General features: G+C 40.7%; 1 protein-coding gene across 4 annotated transcripts in view; it reads right to left on the bottom strand.

Moving 5' to 3' along the window:
• enc2 (ectodermal-neural cortex 2) overlaps positions 1 to 21156 on the bottom strand; it is a 54930-nt gene that overhangs the window by 13303 nt on the left and 20471 nt on the right. For 3 of the 4 annotated variants that reach the window (XM_067588646.1, XM_067588647.1, XM_067588645.1), the window contains 10 exons: positions 19682 to 19913; positions 18952 to 19057; positions 12083 to 12328; positions 10101 to 10190; positions 9655 to 9818; positions 7708 to 7855; positions 7256 to 7452; positions 933 to 1038; positions 648 to 791; positions 40 to 456 (listed from right to left, as the gene is read on the bottom strand). In XM_067588646.1, the coding sequence (XP_067444747.1) occupies positions 70 to 456; positions 648 to 791; positions 933 to 1038; positions 7256 to 7452; positions 7708 to 7855; positions 9655 to 9818; positions 10101 to 10190; positions 12083 to 12328; positions 18952 to 19057; positions 19682 to 19863 (1770 nt within the window). In that variant the 5' untranslated portion in view covers positions 19864 to 19913 and the 3' untranslated portion in view covers positions 40 to 69. The remainder of the gene's footprint in view (positions 1 to 39; positions 457 to 647; positions 792 to 932; positions 1039 to 7255; positions 7453 to 7707; positions 7856 to 9654; positions 9819 to 10100; positions 10191 to 12082; positions 12329 to 18951; positions 19058 to 19681; positions 19914 to 21156) is intronic. The other variant, XM_067588648.1, reaches the window with a different exon arrangement.

The raw sequence follows: 21156 nt of genomic DNA, 5'->3' as shown, positions 1-21156 counted from the left end.
TGTTAGTGTCAGTCCTTCAACCACTCATTCAGAATTTACCTGGAATTACTGGCTCCTAGTGTCTCCCACCTAGGCAGGCAGGTGTTTCCATGTGCTGACAAAGGCGGTAGGGATCAGCGAATAAGGAACAGTGGTGATGGAGTTCCAACTATCTGACGTGGGGTCGTAACAGTCCAATGTTTTACATCGCTGTGTCCCAAAATAACCTCCAACCACATACAGTTTATTTCCTGAGGCCACAGCATGGCAGCTCATCCGTTTGGATGTCATATCGCCCACTCGAGTCCACTGATTGGTTTCACAATCAAACCTATAAGCAGAGGCAGCAGTGAATTCAGTGTCGCCACCCATGATGAAGATCTGACTCCCTAACACAGCAGCTGCCGTGTAGCGCCATGGCTGGGGGCATTCAGCTGCAATATTCCAGCGGTTCCCCACAGGGTCATAGCACTGGACCTAGATACAGAAGACAGAGAATTGGGTTTGGATAAAGTTGTGAGATTTCTGACAGCTACAGGGTAGAATGTGTTATTACAGAGACCCTATTGTTTTATATATCTTACATTACATTATTAACACACACAAACAAAACGTAGGTGTGTGTTGTGAGGACAGAGTTAATTTAAGAGAACTTAATGACCACCAACCTTGGAAGCCTTGTCTCTGTGTATAGTGGTCCCTCCAAAAACAAAGAGTTTTAGTTTGGCACTGACGACTGCTGCATTACTGACTCCATCTCTTAGAGGAGCCATCATAGTCCATTTATTACTGAGAGGGTCATACCGCTCAACCTAGGAAAATATTACACAGACATTCATTTTCATTCATTTCATGTTTTAACAGGCATTAGCTAACATGTACATTTATACTGTTCGTACTTGACTTTGTATTTTCTAAAGACTATTCTCATAAAAATTCAATGTTTTTCTTACCTGTTTTAAGGAGACAGATGGAGAGGCAGGAAATACACCAGCTATGGCTGTGTGTCCTCCAACAACATAGAGACTGTTCTCCAACTCAGCTGAACCATGGCCAAACCTGGAAAAGAGAATACCCACATTAGGTGGAGGAAATCCTCCATCAGACAATGTATTGGTTTACTGATATTGGCCTTTCATTAAACATGGTATAGTGTTGTGGGAGAATGATGGCCAGACAACTGTGACCTGGAATGAGTGCCAGGTCACGGTGACCTGTACCTATGGTTTGTCAGTCCAACAAACCAAAACAGGAGACACCTGGAGATATTGGGAAAGAGGCGGAATGCCACACACACACATATTGCAGAGACACCTACTCAAATTTGGTTAAAGTCCAAAGTTAAGTGACACTGAGAAATGTCCCATTCTTCTTCAGAATTTGAGGGTGCCAAAGAGTCTGGTAAAACAGGATGAGACTTGTCATGCAACACGAACACATACACACACATAGCCTATCTTCAGTATAAAAAGGCATGTCACATTCTGTAATGTTGGAATTTTCTCTGTTTACATTGTCTGGTGAGCCGTTGTGAAATAAAAGAGATTCCCCATCTGACACCTGTGTCTCGACCATCTGATTCCTATGTTGTCCACCTCTTTCTGCCACAACATTGTCAACCTCTGACATGGTTGAGGTTCCATTCTGACTACAGAAAGTCAATATATATATAGATGATCATTATTTTGATATACAATGTAGAATTTAAGTTATGTTGTGACTGATAATTTTACAGTAAAGCTACTTATCAGGGCAGCCATTAACTGTGACAAGCATGATCAAGTAGACAATTGTGTTATGTAGGGCTGCAGCTAATGGTTATTTTCATCATTAATTAATCTGTCAATTATTTTCTCGATTAATAGTTTGGTCTATAAAATGTCAGCAAATGGTGAAAAATTTTGATAACTGTCTCCAAAAGCCAAGGGAGTGTCCTCAAATGTCTTATTTTGTCCCAACCAATAGTCCATAACCAAAAATATTCAGTTTACTGTCACAGAGGACTAAAGAAATCAGACAATATTCACACTGACCCCTGGGACACACTGGATGCATGAGCAATGCGTGTGCGTCATGGAAACTCTTGCTTTTCATTTTGGCGCCCATGTTAACAGGTTAGAGCAGCCACACTGCCTGTGTGAGACACGCGTCTCACGCGAGGCCGCTGCGTCGCTTCATCTAGAGATTCGAGGTCTAGCCTGTTTTCGCAGTGTGACGCTTGCGGTCCTCAGCAGAAATAGACAGGGAACACGATAGAAAGATGGGGCTGCCAGTGGCAGAAGCGCCGCAGCAGACATGCTTCCAGTGTGGACACTACAAGCGTGAGAGACGCAGCAGTTCAGCGACGCACATGCACTGCTGAGGTTCACGCATCCAGTGTGTCCCAGGCGTGAGAAGCTGGAATCAGAGAATTTGAATTTTTTCTTCTTAAAAAATTACTCAAAAAAATGAATTGATTATCAATGTAGTTATTAATTAATGTAATATTTGGCAACTAATCGATTGATCATTGCAGCTCTAGTGTTATGTTACCTCTGTAAACATTTCCAAATAATTCTCATTTCTTTTGAATGTTTTGCTTTTGAGAGATTAACACTGTGATTCCCAATCTCGCAAGACCTGGTGTGCGATTCAACATGGCGGTGCTCTGCTGCTGAATTAACAACACTTCATAACAAAAAAGCTAAGGACATAATTATCCCTGGTTCAATACTCCACAACAGACTAACTGGAAGACCTGGAACAGTATATTGACTGGAAGACCTGGAACAGTATATTGACAAGTGTTTCGACCAGCTTGGCACAATGGGCAAAAAAGGAAAAAAGGACTCAACAATGACCTCTGCACCTTCTGCCCTTGTTCACCTGACTCATTCACGGACTAAGCCACCCAGACAGAAACTTCTAACTGCTTCTTTGAGGTTAGTGACACACTCATATCCATAGATCATAAATTGTCTGCTCTGGATGCAAAGATTTCCCTCATTGAACTGCTACACAAAGAATTTCAGGGGTTAAAACACAGCTTGGAGTTCAGCCAGGAACAGATCCTCATCTTAACCAAAGAGAACAAACAGTTGAAAAAATCCGTCCAAACTCCCAATGAGGAAATAGTGGTCATCACCAGAGACAACAAATTAAAGAAACCGTGCTAGATCTGCAAGCGTGCTCAATGCAAGACAGCGTAATTTTTTCTGGTATCCCAGAGCCATTGGACGACTCTTCCTCTGATCCTGAAAAAACTCTGAAAGATTTCTTGACCACTGAACTTAAGATCCCATCAGACAAAGTGAACCAAATCTCATTTCACCTTGTCCACTGTTTCGGCGCTGTAAAAAAGAGCCACAAACAACTGAGACCAATAATCACCAAGTTTGAACACTACAAACACAAAACTGGTTAAAAAACAAGGAAAGGAACTGAGAGGAACCAATTTTGGCATGAACAATCAGTTTCTTCTGGAAATTCTGGAGAGACGCAAAAGTCTTTTCCCTATTAGGAAAGAGTTCCTTGACAAAAAAAAAGGAAAGCTGTCATCTCGGATGGTAAACTGTACGTTGATGGACAACTCTTCCGCTACAATGAACTGACACCTTGGCTATTCTAAAGTAACTGTGCAACCTGTCACAAGAATCATATAAATGAACACCTGAAACTCCACAGTCTCCAAGTGTTCCTCAAACCACTGCCTTGTTTTGGTTGTCAGTCAATGACATAGTCATCATGTCTGTGTCATCATGTTCCACGTTTCCACTTTCTTCTTGTTGTATGCTACACGTTTCCCCTTTTCTTTTGTTATATGTTACATGTCTCCCCTGTCTTTTTGTTAACCACACCATTCCTCACACATGCACACCCACTCCCAATCACACAACACTCATGCATATTGTTGTGGTCAGGGGTCAAGAGTGCATTCTACCCAGCCAATGAGAGAAAGGGAAAGGAGAACAGAAGATACTTGCTTTACTTTGCAGACTGAGAAACCACATGAGATATGAAACTTTGATATAAGCATTTGTGATGCGCTGTGGTTAATGTTGTTGAGAACAGTTGCTTAGGTGCTGCTGTGTGATGTACTATTATATACTTTGTTAGAGCTGTTGCTCAACGAGGGTCCACCTGCATAGACTCTCAGGAAACATAACCTTTGCTTATGTAGGTCATGTGCTTTGTGTATGTATGCTTCATGCATTGTTAGAACAGCCTTATTTGGTACTATCCCTTGTTGTTATTCAAATACCCACACAGAGTAAAGTGGGTCCTGAAATGGGAAGAACAAGAAACATGCCATCAACATGTACACCCTGCCAGTCATTAAATACCCCGCTGGTATAATAAACTGGCCAAAGGAGGCCATAGAGGCCACTGATATCAAGACATGGAAGCTCCTCACAATGCATGGAGGGTTTCATCCAAAGTCCAGCACCCTGAGACTGTACACTAAGCGGAATAAAGGAGGCCAAGGACTGGTCAGCGTCAGAGCCACTGTCCAGGACGAAACAACCAAGATCCAGGAATACATCAGGAAGATGGCCCCCAAAGATGAGCTGCTAAGTGAACACCTCAGGCAGCAGAAACCCGATAATGCAGAGGAAGAGGAGGAACCATCATGGAGGGATAAGCCCCTACACAGCATGTACCACCGACAGATAGAAGAAGTGGCTGATATCAAGAAATCTTACCAGTGGCTGGAAAAGGCTGGACTGAAAGACAGCACAGAAGCACTAATCATGGCAGATCAAGAACAGGCACTTAGTACAAGATCAACAAAGGTGGGGATCTATCACATCAGACAGGACCCCAGGTGTAGGCTGTGCAAAGATGCTCCTGAGACAGTTCAACACATAATAGCAGGGTGTAAGATGCAGGCAGGAACAGTGTACATGGAACGCCATAACCAAGTGGCTGGCATAGTGTACAGGAACACCTGCACTGAGTATGGGATGGAAATCCCAAGGTCAGAATGGAAGACACCTCCTAAGTTGGTTGAGAATGACCAAGCTAAGATTCTTCAACCAGCATTTGTCGGTTTGTGGGGTTTATCAGAGATTACCTCCAGAATTTGGGAGTGGAGAAGACGGAATGGCCTGCCAGCAGTCCTGACCTCAACCCCATTGAACACTTGTGGGATCAGCTTGGGCGTGCTATTCGTGCCAGAGTGACCAACACAACCACGTTGGCTGACTTGCGACAAATGCTGGTTGAAGAATGGGATGCCATCCCATAGCAGTGTGTGACCAGGCTGGTGACCAGCATGAGGAGGAGGTGCCAGGCTGTTGTGGCTGTGTATGGTTCTTCCACATGCTACTGAGGCTCCTGTTTGTTAAATGAATAAATTGTTAAATTGCCAATATGTTTTGTTTCTTCAAACTTCAATCATCCAATCCACCAAACACCAAACAAGAGTCGATGGCAGAATAAGCTGTTTGGCATTGGCAGAGACAATTTGGCATATTTTTCATGCGCACAACCCACATACTCAGCTCTGCTGCTCATCCAACAAATGCATGTTCCTTACAAATGTGGCACCATTTAAAAAGGGAAATAAACAGGCTTTCCAATGGTATAAGATTTATTGCCAAGAAGCACTGTTACAAGAAAAGAAATAATCTACCAAACACAAATTTCCTTACTTTTTGTGCTATGTTTACATGTCAATATTGAGTCATAGTCATAGCACCACCTACTGACAACAGGAAGTCGGCCTTACGTGACAAACGTCATTTGATTTACATGAAAATTACATGGTGTGGTTTACACAACATATACAGCAACATGACATGTAATTAATGGATGTTCTCTAGTGCCACATAGCAGCAACAGAAAGTGCATTTGCCTTCTGGTAAATGCATTGGAACAGGAAGTGAGGCCTAAATGACAAATAGTTCATCAAATGTATACGCAATTTCCAATATGTCATCTCCAGCCCTGTGTACTGCACACAGGAAATAATATTTTACCCGTTAACACAGTGTCCGATAATCCTAAAATTTCAGAGCTGTGTCAACAGACCTCCAGAGGCGTTTGTTTTCATGTTGGTCACTTGTATTGAACTATACACTATTTTTTTTTTTTTTTTTTAAATGAATGTTTTGCTTATGCCAACTGTATGTATGCAACAGTGTCTGAATCACTTGCTATCCTGGTAAACACATGATCTTGAAACTGGGGGAAACAAGAGACAAGAACAATTAGTTTATTGTCTCTGGTCAATAATTGACAACTGCATTACTTTGATGTATAGCAAAATGGTACTGGAGGAAGAAATTCATCCCATCTACAACTGGTTGCAGCGTCCTTCGAAGGCATTGACATTGTGCTGCTTATTGCTGCCACGGTGCTGGCTGCACATAGTTACCTTTCGGTGAAAATGAGTGACACCCTGCTTCTGTTGTCTATAAATGATTTGATTTGAGCATAGAGTTACAGAGCTGCTATTCCACCTAAAAGAATGTTATTCAGTGAGTTTACATGCATTGGAGTAGTTATTGACATGTTTCTGTCATACCTGATTTCTATTAAATTGGAAATTTTTGTGTATTTTTTGTGTAAGAGACCTGGCTTTTTAGAAGTGCATGTTTCACCAGACTTTTAATCAGGTGTATGCACGTGTAAGACTTCAAAAAACAAGGGCATCAATGTGACAGTAGAGCAGCATAATCAATGGAGAGCTCATAACATAGAGTGATACATCTTCACATTCAAAAGAACTTAATATTATGAAGTAGCATATTTTATTGCTTAAAACAAGCAAGCCATAGTTCCAAAATAGGGTCAAGGTAGATAGCGGGGTAAAATGTGTCTCGAGGGGATGTTGAATGAAGTACTTGTTAAACTTGATCCCATGAATCAGCTCAGGCCATGCCTTGTTGTTTTTATGTACACACAAGGGAAAGAAAATTCCAAAATTCCAGCTGTATACTTCCACTATCAGCAAATTTAGCCAATAATTGTCAGCACCAGCTAATGGCCCTTAATTGTTGATACCTGGTAATAGTGATAAACGGTAATATTTACATTCATGGCCACCTTTAATAAGATGAATATAAATATACAGTTCCAGACAAAAGTTTGGACACACCTCCTATTCACTTGAATGAGAAAGTGTGTCCAATCTTTTGACTGGTACTACAATTCAGGATTTGGCTTTGTTTTATACTTTGAATTAGACAATTTAACTTGAAGAATACTGCAAGACACCACACTTAATAGTAGAAAACTACAACAATATGAGTTTGTCATCATTCTATTTACTATAATGTAACATGTAACTCACCTGGCTATAAGCATGGGTGCTCCTTTAGACCACTCCTCATGGACAGTGTCATAGATCCAGACGTCTTTAGACACTCCATTCTCTGATCCTCTTCCTCCTGTCACGTAAACCTTACAGCCGATGGCACATGCGCTGAACTCCTTCCTAGGGCTGGGGAGGTCTGCCTTGGGTATGATCTCCTTGGCTTTGTGGTCGACCTAAAAATGAATCAACCAGAGTCATTTGTTGATGGAATATGAGTTAAAGGCAATGAACAGAGGCACAGCTAATGTCTCGCATTTGACCAAATTCAACCTGGATGGTAGCTAGGATTAAATACACCAACCTACAAGTCAATAAATATGAAATTGAACCAAAGCTAAAACGATACTTATATTTCATACAGCATGCAGTATCTTGTCACACATGAAAATAGGTCATCTAAGTGTAAGGATTATGTGCATGTCTTCTACCTGGTATATCTTGTCACACATGAAGGTCTGGCCTCCCAGTATAAGCAGTGTGTGTCCTGCCTTGCGTGGTCGAGCACAGGGACTCGTCACAACTCCGTCATTCTGAAGGATTTTCTTTTTACACTGCATTGCCTCTTCTACTATTGACCTGCAGAGGACAGTTAAAACATTACTGGAGAGACGTTTGATGTTAATTTGTTTAATGTCTTTTCTAAAAGCACAGCCTAATTTTCTATCAACAAGTACAGAAACTAATGTGTCCTAATTTCCACAAGTTTCCTTTAAAGGTAAAGTCAGTGATTCTAATCCAATACACTTCGTAAAATTCAGCGAAAATCTCCGCATGGTCTGCTAACTGTCTGCTCTGTGTGTGTGCTGAAAAAAAAATCTGGTGTTCATACACACCCCTGGCTCTGTAAATGGGCATGTAAACACAAGTGGCTCAGTGAGCCACACTACACTATTGCGGCCAATCGTGTCTGTGTGAGGACATGACAGTCTCCCGTCTCCAGCACCAATTGAATGGTGAAGGACGGCTGGCGAACTGGAGAGAGAGAGGCCGTGGCTAATTCAAATAGAATGTGTTATCTCACAGAACAGATGCGCTTCCATTTTATTAAATGTATCAATCCACACTGAATCCGAGATAGTCTCACATAGATCGCCTGCGTTTTTTTACGCACCGAAACGGTTGCTGTTGCATTTAGTGAAGTGTAATCTGAGTAGGCAGCTGTTTTAATCACACAAATATCCCACTGTATATGTGTTTCGAACTTATTGTTATTATACTACTTTTGTTATTATTGTTATTATTACTTACTTATTATACTGTATCAATCAACCAATAAAAACAAACACTGTTGATTTCTTCCCCTGGAGCTGATATGCAAACTATTTTGGTTCAGTAATTTTCTGCTGTTAGTCAGCCTGGTGAAGGCAGTTTGTCCGGCCACTGTCCTCTCAGCTCCCCAGGAGCTGCTGAGCAGAGGAGAGGAGAGGCACAGAAAGAAACATCTAATTTTTGTCTGATTTTGAGATGATAAAACAAATCATATAGTCATGTAAATAATACAAATGACAAAGAAATACAAAACTCATCATTCAACCATTGTTTATAAATACCATGTTTTACGTAATATGTTAATTGACATAACCATCATTAGTTATAATTTGGGTGATCGCCATAGTACATAGACACTCTTTTGAAGAGGGCAGTCAATCACAGGTTAAACTTTTTGTGGTTTTTCACAACTTGATTTCAAGACTCTTGTCTGGTCTCAAACACACTTAATTTTCATCAAGGCCAAACACAAGGAGTATCAAGCCAACCCATTGCTTCTTTCATTCACACTATCTTACACAATCTACTGTACCTACATGAATTTGGTGGTTTTGTGATATATTTTAAAACTTAAAACCAAGTAGGAAAACAATTCAATTCAATTTTATTTATATAGTGCAGGGCACTTTTCACATGGAGCAGGTCTAGACCATAGCAACACCAACAACAACAACAACAACAACAACAACAACAACAACAATAGATAGGCTACATGACTAGCAGCAACAAACAGCAACCACAGCAGGAACAGCTGGTGAAGGACAGAGGGACAGACGTCACATGGTTTACGGGGTTTCAACAAACAAAGGTTTACATACACTCCATTAATCGATTTGTCAATTCACAGAATATTCATCTGCAACTCTTTGATAATCGACAAATTGTTGAAGTCATCTTCAAAGCAAAAATGCCAAAAATGTTATGGTTCCAGGTTCTCTTATATTGCTGCTTTCCTTGCTCTTATATTACTGTAAATGGAATGTTTTTGGGTTCTGGACTGACAAAGTCACCTTGTGCTCTAGGATATTGTAATGAGCTTTTTTCACGGTTTTCTAATATTTTATAGGCCATACTGTTTGACACTGTTCATGCAAACACCTGCCTACCTGCTTCTCTTGTCGGCCATCACCAGCTCTTCACAGGCTACAGCCTCCAGTAGACATTCAGATGGCAGCAGTGCCAACCTGATGCCCCTCAGCAACTCTGGTAAATGGTGACGTCGACCCTCCAAGTCGTACCGTACCCACTGCATCACAGAGTTAAACACAACCTGCCACAAGTCAAATATATCTAGAATCAACATTAACATCATCAACCTAAACAAATGCATCTGGAAGCGAAAATTGATAATCGTTCTTTGAAAGCACTACTGGTTTTTGATAACAATTTTGGCAACTAATTTGAGATTGTCATGAGAAAAACGGGGTAGTGAAATTAGTGAATAGCTTGTATCTGTGTGGGATGGCTAGTCAGGAAGCCTTAGCTGTGGCAATTTTATCAATGAGGAAAAAAGGAGGGGAAAAACGAACAAAGGAAAGAGAAGATCACTCACCTGTTCATCTTCTATCTCCAGCTCATCGCTAAGTATCAGCTCCAGCAGCTTATCTTTCGATAGACTATAGAAATCCTCTGATTCTCTTACCTAAAGGAAGACAAAACCCATCATACATTAAACCTGTCAATAATGATAGAATATAGGCTAAACATGGATCTTCTGGTGAAATGTCTTGCTTCTTCTTTATTTCATTAGAGCTGCTAATTCTACTTGAGTGATGAAGAGGAGGTGGAGATTGAGGGGAGACCACCTGCAAACTTCTAAATGTCTCAATCGTTTTGATACCGCATACTAAGCATAAAGTCTGAATAACATCTGAATCAAGTGAAAGATCATTCCTGTCCTGTTTGATGTTCCAAAATGGTTTACGAACAATGTTTAAAACGATGGAAACGTCAATATATTGTAAAGTAGAGGAGGATTAGAGCTGCTACATCTGACAAAAACAAGAACCTGGATTTATGGTGTTTGTGATGGGGGCCACGGGTGCAGACAAACTGTTTATTCAGGCTTTTTTGCTTGCGCCTTATTATGTCATCTTTGAAATCTCATATATTACAGATCCAATTCATTACCCAACACCATTTCACTATATTTACTGACAAGAAAAGCCCATCAGCAGCTAAATCTATACAATCAAATGACTAAAATATGGAGGTTTTAAAATAGTAAACAAAGTACTTCCCCTCATGCTTTCATATCCACACACGTGCCAATATTGGTTTCAGTTTCATCATCCAACTATGGCAAAAGCTGAAGCCAATTTGGAAGTGCCTTTAGTGCTAAATGCTGGCTCCATTCAAGTTTATTCAGTCAACATCTCTCTCAAAATACAGATAGAGATACAGAAGTGCGAATACAGAAACAGAGGGGTGACATCATTGACACCAAGTCACACCATCAGTTTTGCAAGTTCTGCATTCGTAAAAGTGGTCAATAGAAATTAAAGGAACACCTCTGTTAATTACAACTTGGGTTTTATTGTTGTATATCTGGCTATTGTATCATTTACATTAGAGCTCAACATACTGTAGTCGTGTTTACTGTATTTGGTTGTGTTTTCTCACTTTGCAACATTTTTTCTAAATGATGCGCATGTTATCAAATTGTATGAAAGATGTTTTCTGCTTTGTCTATTTGCATGTGTTTCCTTAAGCTGTGGTGCATTAAGCTCTCAGGGCCACCATAGCATTGACCAAAGTAATTGTTGAGATCTGGGAACACAGCACCCATGAAGTCTGATGGTGCAAGAAACAAAAAGGTTCAAAGTTGAACCATGAAGTGAGTAAGTAAACAGAAGGGTGTTCACAATATACAGTTTGGATAACGTTACCCATCATTTTCTCTTCCAAATAAGTGGCTTACTCTGGGGGTTTGATTCCAACCTGTCTGATCTGCCAGCATGTGTTTCTTGCCCATTGGATCTATTTGTAGCAATGATGCTCGTTTCAAGATCTCAGTAGTTAGCCTGTACTGTATGTACTATGTACTGAAATATGACTGTAGCCAAACTTTAATGTCATTTTTGGACAGCTTTTAGGTGTTGGCAAAAATGACAATTCTTTTTCAAATTCAGCCTGAATCACTAGTTTTTTTGCTATGTTGCTGGTACACATGGTATTTTGTTTACTTACTGCACAATCAGTCTATTTCAGTCAGCATAAGCATGTGTTGTTTTGCTTGCCAGACTAAAACGTAGCAGAAACCACATCCAACCAGCCAAAACCGGTATTGTGCTGGTCGGACTTTGAAGTGCACTCACACTTTGGCCTGCAGCCTGATTCAGTTCTTGCAGTCTATGTTAAGTACATCGATTTAGAACACTTATCCACCATTTCACAGTTGCAAGCACTTAGTAATTAGGCAATACAGTGAAATGATCTGAAGTGTAAAGGGGGGGGACCAACATATCCCACACAACAGGGGCAGTCTTTTAATGTTTGTGCAAAAAGCCAGAAAAGAATGTAAATCCTCTTTACCGTCTCGTAGTGTAACAGACACATCCTCCATGACAGCTCGTACAGTCTTTTACACTGATGGGCATCTGATAACAGCATCATCCCCAAACAGTTGGAGGAGTGCAGATTTTTTTCTAAAAACTCTGCTGCTGCATCCCGGATGTCGTGAAACTGCAACATGTCTCCTGCCTCTAACAATGACTCTGCATTCTCCTCATTTATGATAACTCGAGATGAATAGGCAAAGTCCAGCAAAAGCTCCAAGACCTGCGAGAGTAAAGAATAAGAGTTAACCAATTAATTTTTATTGTGGCTACTGTTGACATAATAGTATGTACAACTGTATAAGACAAAGACAAGCTCTAAAGACAAGCTCTGCATGACTCATACAACTTAGTTCATAAGAAGTTATCTGACCGAAAAAGAATGGAAAAGGTATGAGTAACTTATCTAACAAATAAAAAAAAGTTGTAGTCTTCTCATATGACAACACTGTGACTATGGGCTTCAATTAGGGTCATATGTATCGTAGCTATGTATCATCATATCTGAATGAGTGAAAACATTTTGTATGAATGCGTTCAAATGTGTGCATGTGTACAAATGTTTTTATCAAATGAATTCAAATGTTTGAATGTGTAAAAAAATATCTGAACAAATAGATTTAATTTTTGAATCCATAAGGAGATCTGTAGCTGTGCATGACATTTTGTGGAAGAAATGAAGTAGATTTGCACAAATAATTTCCAATGTGTGAGTGCATTAAGAAGATCTGCAGTTACAAAAAAGGTTTTCAGTTACACATCTATCTGTGGGTGAAAAAAGTTCACAGAACTGAGTTGTATGTGTGAATCCCAAGTTTATAGCTATGAATCAAATCTACAAGTACACCTCAAACCTACATGTACAAGTACTTTTGTCCTACATTTGATGCTTCCTCGTGCATAGCCAATGGGGATGTTTAGATTAACCCTAACCTAATCATAGAGTCGGGGGCGAGCCTTTCAAATCAAATAAGTTGAACAGCTTTGGACGGAAGGTCCTGTGCCAAGTCTGCAGGAAAATTTAGGATGTCAGTTGAGTAGGGTTTACACCTGTATTTAGAGCTGTCCACTTCTGATCCGATCACCTGAGACGCATGTTAATACCAGGTGTAAACAGGGCCTATGAGTCCCACTCACTGAACTGAAACACAGCTGAACGGAGTATATTCCTCATGATCCCCGGCGTTAGCAGAGCTAACGTCTAAGCTAACAGCTAGCGGAGCTAAAGGCTAACGCCAGAGCTAACCGCTAACCTCCACTCTAGAAGAGCCTCCCCTAAACCTATATTGTATGATATGGTATTTTGTGAAGCGCCTTGCAACTCTGGTTTGAAAGGCGACACACATATGTGCTCCACTCAGTGAGTGTATCCTTATGGCTGTCCTCTTTTCAAAACAGTAATATTTTGTGTGTGCACGCATGCGTGCATGGCAGAGCGTGCAGTAACGTTTAATGTAAGCCTATGCCTATAATATCAATATCAATATAGATAATGTCATATATCTAGATTGCTGTCCAAGACCAATGTTGTTGACTCATTGCAGCCAAATGTTAGCAACCCGAATCACTTCGCAGGGATACACTCATTCATGTAATTCATTCGCTAAAGGAATGGGGTATGTTCACAATTTACAATTTCAGTTAACAGACATTTTTATCCAAAGCGACGTATCTCTAAGAGCTGATACAACCCAAGCAAGAAAATAGTCAAGAGAGAACAATGTAAGTGCCATAAAGCTAAGTCCGAGTCTGATAAAACGTAGGTGCCAACAGGCAGTGCACAGAGGCAATGCATAGAGTGCATAGAAGCAGATTTTTTTTTTTCCAGTCCAAGTGTGGAGGTGTTCACGAAAGAGCTGGGTCTTTAGTCTTTTCTTAAAGATTGAGAGGGACTCTGCGGATCAAGCAGAGTTTGGTAAATTGTTCCACCACCGGGGAACAACAGAAGAGTCTGGCTAGTGATTTGTTGTGGTGGAGGTACCAGGCACCTTCCATTGGCAGAGCATAGTGAGTGGGAGAGAATGTAGACCTGAATGAGGGAATTCATGTAGGTGGGAGCTGTTTTAGTTGCTGTTTTGTAAGCGAGTGTCAAGGTTTTGAATGTGATGCAAACAGCAACTGGGAGCCAGTGGAGGGACATGAACAGTGGGATGACGTGCCGTTTTGGGCTGGTTGAAGACCAGCCATGCTGCTGTGTTCTGGGTCATCTGCAGAGGTTTGAACATACATGTGGGGAGGCCTGCCAGTAAGAAGTTGCAGTAGCTCATGTGTGATATTATGAGAGCCTGTACCAGGAGTTGTGCTGCATAATCAGACAGGTGGGGTCTAATCTTCCAGATGTTGTACAGAGCAAATTGACACAACCAAGCATTAGAGGCCACGTGATAAGTTTCGGGCAGACTTTGTAGGCATGAGTTGAGTAGATTCAAGCTGGATACTGATCTGTTGTTGTATAGAGGGACTGACTGGGATGACAAGGAGGCTCAGTCTTAGAGAGGTTAAGTTGAAGGTGGTGTTCCTTCATTCGTGCTGATATATTGGCAAGGCATGATGAGATCCGACCTAGGTCCATGTGGTCTTCTGGCAGGAATGACATGAAGAGCTGGGTTTTGTCAGCATAGCAACAAAATCCTGTGAAGGTTCCTGAACCCCTGTGGATAGGCCATGGGGTTTGGACACTTCTCCCCTCCAAGATACTCTAAAAGATCCTCCTGAGAGGTAGGACATGTACCAGCAGAAGGCAGATCCTGAGATACCAAGGAGTGTGGAGAGGAGGATTTGGTGGTTAATTGTGTCAAAGGCAGCTGACAGATCTAGCAGCAACAGAGCTGAGGACTGACCAGCAGCTCTAGCTGAACACAATGATTGCCAACAGGAGTGCAGTCTCGGTAGAGTGCCCCCACTTAAAGCCAATCCGATTCGGGTCGTACAGGTTGTTCTCAGAGTAATTCAGAGACTTTGTTAAAGACTCAAGTATGCCCTCAAGTATTTTTGATAGGAAGGGCAGGAGTGAAACTGGTCTGTAGTTTTCAACCATGGCTGGTCAACCCAGCCCTGGTTGTAGGTGTAGGTTTTTTGAGCAGTGGGGTGACCTGAGGTTGCTTAAATGTGGTGGGGAACACACCTGTTGTAAGTGAGGAGTTGATGATGTGTGTGACTGTGGGGTTAAGTGGGGGGGAAATGGTCTGTAGAACATTGGAGGGTATTGGGTCCAGCACACAGGGAGTGGGACGAGAGTTGAAAAAAAACGAAGTGAACACATCTGCAGTGAGCAGAGTGGAAGGCGGAGGGAGCAGAGGAAGCATTATGAGGAAGCATGGTAGCTAAGACCTCATTGGAAAGTTGAGTTGGTGTGAGGGGCCGGGTGTTGTGGCGGAAGGAGACCAATTGCGGAGGAACATGAGGATGTTCCGGTAAGGTGATCGTGAATTGAATGAAGTGGTCAGACAGATGTAGGGGGGTGACAGTCAGATTTGCTTTGAAGCAGTTCCGAGTCAAAAACAGATTAAGAGTATTGCCCGCTTTGTGTGTGGGAGAGGTGGAGACCTGTTTGGGGTCACACGAGGACAGAAGTGACAGTTAGTCAGCTGCTTGGGTTTTGTCAGTATGGATATTCATGTCTCCCATGACAATCAGTGGTGTGTTCAAGATAGTGATACACTGCTGATTTATATTGAATTCATAAACTTCCAGTGAACCCAGTTTTTTATAAAATGCACAGGATTCGTATTCATGTTGTAAGCACATGAATATTTTTCCTTCCTTGGGACAGTTCTATACACTGTGTGCAAAAAGTAAAATGTACATTGCAGATCTGCAAAAGCCATGCATTCAGCTTTGTGCAAAAAGTTAAATGTCAACCACACATTAAACCATTATACTGTGGGTAATGAGGGTAACTGCATGGAGATGGGCAACACGGGTTGGCACATATTATACAATATATATACACATGTAGCCAAACCAGAGTTACAAGGTGCTTCACAAAATACGATATACAATATAGGTTTAGCGGAGGCTTTTCTAGACTGAAGGTTAGCTGTTACCTCTGGCATTAGCCGTTTACTCTGCTAGCCATTACAATACACACCGTTCAGACATGTTTCAATTCAGTGAGTGGGACTACACAGTCAGAGCTCTGGTCAAGCACCAAACAATTCAGTGAACAAAGTTTTTAAATGAACTGATTCTAGTGATTCAGTACAGAGAAAAGAACTGCTTTGCACATCACTAGCAATCTGCCCCTTGGCAGACTGCAGGGAAAAACTGCCAGAAAGGCTTGCCCCCCAGCTCTGTGGTTGGATAGTGAAATGATATTCCTGATAGTTTAGTCCAATGATCTGTTAATCTGAGCATCCCCATTGGTTATTCAGGAGGCAGCTTGAAATGTGGGACAAAAGTATTTGTACCTGTGGGTTTGATTTGTACTGTATATTTGATTTGTAGCTGTAAACTTGGGATTCATACATACAGTTGAGTTTTGTGTGAACGTTTTTCACCCATAAACAGATAGATGTGTTAACTACAAACCTGATGTGTAACTGCAAACTTTTTTTGTAACTGCAAACCGTGAAAATCTTCTTTATGCACTCACATATTGGAAATTATTCGTGCAAATCTTCCTCATTTGTTGACAAACAATCATGCACAGCTACAGATCCCCTAACAGATTCAAGAATTGAATCTATTTGTTTAGATATTTTTTATGCATTCAAAAATTTGTATCTTTTTGATCAAAACGTATGTATACACTCAAACATTTGATGTATTCATACAAAATGTTTTCACACATTTAGATATGATGATACACAGTTACGATACATATGACTAATTTTATTACATATGTGATATAACATTAATCTGCAGTGTTGTTTACTAGAGCTCGACAAATATATGTGATAGGCTTGCTGTGGTAGTGTTACTGTGTTGGGCATACAGCGCTCACCGCCCCCACCATCATTTTGCTTTTTAAAAAAACAGAAATAAAACCCATTCAAATAAAACAGCACCCACTTCAAATAAAAAAACTTTTTAAAATAAATTTATGAAGTTAAATTTATAAAATACTAAGTGTGTCATCAATACTTTGTCGAATGACGGACGCTACAATAATAAACTGAAAGTGTCTGCTCTGTGACCATCTGCAGCAGCAGCAGAGTCGCAGCGCAGTGTAGTGTAGTGAGACGTCTGTCCTCCATCCTGCTTTCTGCTGCAAACACACATAGCTGTTAGCGAGCAGCACCTCTCATGTCTCCCCGGGTCTTTCTCTGCCTGCTCAGCCTGCTCTTGGTGTGTCTCTCTCTGATGGCAGGCAGGTTGCTCCGGTTCTGGTTCTAAGTGGCGGTCGTCCTCTGGCTCGTCCCTGAATCTGTGTGTGCAGCAGCCTGGCTGTACATGGAGGACGACCTACGGGCAACAGCCTGAAACCCGCCATCACTAACTCATAAGTAAGGGGAGATCAAAACTAAAAATCTGACGTTTAAGATCAAAGAAAGCGCTCTACAGATATTGAGCATCATCGATGAATACCCACCAACCTGATACCACCACTGCAGGTGCAGCCTGTTGAGCTATCATTACATTACTAATGTAACAAAACTCACACAACCCCTGCAAAATGATTCGTTTCACTATCAGAATTTGATCTATTCAGTCCAATAACATTTGGAAAATCTAGAAGAGCTGCATGACTAAATTATTTTATCCCCATTCAAGATAGCAGAGGGCTAAACTGGATGTTGGCTGGCTAGGCTCTGGTGCGGATTATAATAATTACTGGTAACACAGTGACAAAAATTAACAGAGCAAGCAGAAACTGATCAGAAAACAAGGAGGCTTCATACTAAAATATGAGCAAATATACTTAAGAGAGGGAATTGGAAATAAAGGCCTCTCTCGAATATAAACCTGCTTCCAGTAAAGGATTAGTACCCTCTGTAGTTCAGGAAAATAAAAGGCCCCAGCAACTACTAGAGGAAATATGGTAATTTTGTTTTCTTAGTTAATATGTAGACTGGTCCTCAGCAAAATGTATTTATTTATTTTTGTTAACTAATTAATGTGAGGTTAATTTAAGCTGTAAAGTTAATCCTTCATAGTATTAATATTTGAAAGGAATATATATATTATATATATATACATATTATATATATATATATATATATATATATATATATATATATATATATATATATATATATAAAAGCACATACACACACTCACAAACATATATAGCTGACCGGGGGTCAATGCTGATGCTCGGTAGTTAAAAACCCATCTGTATGAATATTTTGTCTTGGTTATTGGTGTAAGCTCTCCAAGGTCACCATGCTGCCATGCAGGCTGCCATTTAACATGTGAGGTCAAGTAGTTTTCCACCAATCATACAATCTAAAGGCACGTCCAGCCAGACTCCATTCATAAGTCCAAGGTGTAAGGGGACTCAGCTGAAGGCCAACGTTGTTTCCTGCCACAACTTGATTTTAAGTGTTTTCCGTGTTCATCAGGTACTGTTACTCCATTCAGCTGACACATAATCAGGCTAACAAACCATGATTTTCTCAAGAAGACAAAAACAAAAAGAAAAACAAACAAACAAAAAAAAGACTTCTGCTAAAATTGCATGCCGTGCTGTTGAACCACCCTGGATCACCACAGGGTCACAGACCTAACTTCAAGTTGGTTTTGGTGCTATACAAAAATGATTGGAAAACACAACTTTATATATGCATCCAAAGAACTTTCTGATGCTATTTAACACTGTAGCATTTTGTCTGAAGCACACAAAAGCTTTCACTACAAATGGGAAATACACAGTATAATTCTCTTCACTAAGAGCAGTAGTACCTCAGGGTGTATACTGTCTCTGAAATTTACGTCACTGTCCAGACTTTCTCGCAGTCCACCGCTGAACATGGCCTCAAAATAACGACTACATGCTGCCAATACTGCCCTGCAAGACACAAAGGGTTTTTGTCAGTGAACTAAGACTCACAGATTATTAAAACAACCAAAAGCAAAATAAGAAGGTAACAAGTACCTCTAACAAGCCTAAGAGTCTAAAGCTATGCTGACAGCTCTGTGAGGCAGTACTTACTAAAGGCACTGCTATGCGTTGCTAATCAACACTAAACACAAAGTAAAGTTCAGGCTGAGGCCAATGTCATTGGTTTTGCAGGTATTTACTTATAAGCCAAAGTATTAGACAAATGAAATTTTGGACCCAATGATGGTGCTAGATCAAGGGTCAAAGGATCACACACAAGTGTTTACAATTCATTCTGAGTGGGACATAAATGTCAAAACCAAATTTCATGGCGGTCTTTCTCTCTCAAAGCCACTAAAGTTAGTGGGATTCATTGTCTGGGAACCATGGATATCTATACCTAACTTCATGGTAATCTATGAAATAGTTGTTGAGATGTTTTAATCTGGACCAAAGTGGTCGACCAACTGACCAACATTGCTACTAAAAAAGTTGATTGTTTATTGTGTGTTGTGGTAGTTTCTAGGGCTTCTACTGACACTTTAGGCAGTAGAGACACCACTTTCAGTGAGGATGTCACCATGTCTTTACCTGTGGCATGGGAAGGAGCGGTCCCCGGCCCACAGAGTGACATCTGTGAACATGCACTGTTTCCTCATTGTGTTTAGGTGGGTCAGGACACTGTCGGGATGTGAGGGCTTGTGGAACAGTGAGATGTTCATGGAGCCCGTACTGGTGCGGGATTTACGATTCTCATGAACAGTCACAGACATGGTGGCTTTGTATGGCACCTCCGGAGAGTCACTGGGAACAATTTCTCCAACTATTCAATTACAATAAGGACAGAAAACAGGAGAGTGATAATAAGTCACAATGTTAGAATGGCAGCAATTATACTGTATGTAAGCATGTATAAACATACATACACATTCAGATGTGGTCAACAAGAACGCCAGATTAACTTGCATAATGGAAATGATAATGGAAATGAAAGAGCATAATCCAATCGCAACACAAAAAATATAATAAAACATCAAAAGAAAGTAAACTGAGACTAAAGGCTATCCTGTGCCGTTCAGTGAAAAACACCCTTTTTTTGTTGAGATTTAGCCTATAATTTTTTATTATTTTCTACTCCAATATATATGCCCAAATCTTCAACAATACAATAACCTAATTAAAGCTGCAAGCAGTGATGAACAGGCCATCGCATCTGCTGCAGCCATGGTATCACTATTGGAGGTCTGATGAAACGACTCTGAATTTTTAGGATTATCAGACACTGTGTGAATGGGTAAAACATTATTAGTATGTGGCACTGGAGATGACTTATTGGAAATTTGGTATACTTTCGATGAAGTATGTGTCATTTAGGCTTCACTTCCTTTTGCACTATTGCTGCACTGAGATTTCAGTGGTAAAATCAGTGAAAGTGCAGTGCAGCAATACATTAACCAGAGGGCAACCGACATGGATATACACTACCTGTGTCTACTATATGGCACTAGACAACATCCAGTAATTATAAGTCTTGTTGCTGTATATCATGTGTAGACCACATCATGTAAATTTCATGTAAATCGTATGATGTTTGTCACATAAGGCTGACTTCCTGATGTAAGTAGGTGAGTGAGTTTTTGTACATTCTAAAGGCCTCAAACGAGTTTGAAAAATGAAAATTGATGCACGAGATCCAAAATGACTGACTTCCTGTTGGGCAAAAAAAATGAACTGAACAACTGAATGAAGGTACGCTAAACTATTTGATTGACAGGATTTCCATAATAAATAACCAATGATGACTGGACTGGAGTAGGCCAAATTACATCTACATAAATGTCTCTTATCTGCGTTGCCTATTTAGGCATTTTTTTCATAATTCATTTACAGGTTCAGTGTGATGAGTTGGTGTCATCCACTCCCATGATCACATCAATGCTGGACCCTCATCACAAACACCTGGGCTTTCTTACACCAACACAGAGAGTGGCTGCAAATGTGAAACTGGTTGAACTGGGAGAGGCGGTGGAGATGAGCCAGGCAGCTATCCCGCTGGCTGGGGGAGA

This window comes from Thunnus thynnus, chromosome 5 (assembly GCF_963924715.1).
Source record: "Thunnus thynnus chromosome 5, fThuThy2.1, whole genome shotgun sequence".
Lineage (NCBI taxonomy): Eukaryota > Metazoa > Chordata > Actinopteri > Scombriformes > Scombridae > Thunnus > Thunnus thynnus.
Note: the sequence above shows the minus strand (reverse complement) of the source record. Positions and strands in the feature narration are given on the sequence as shown.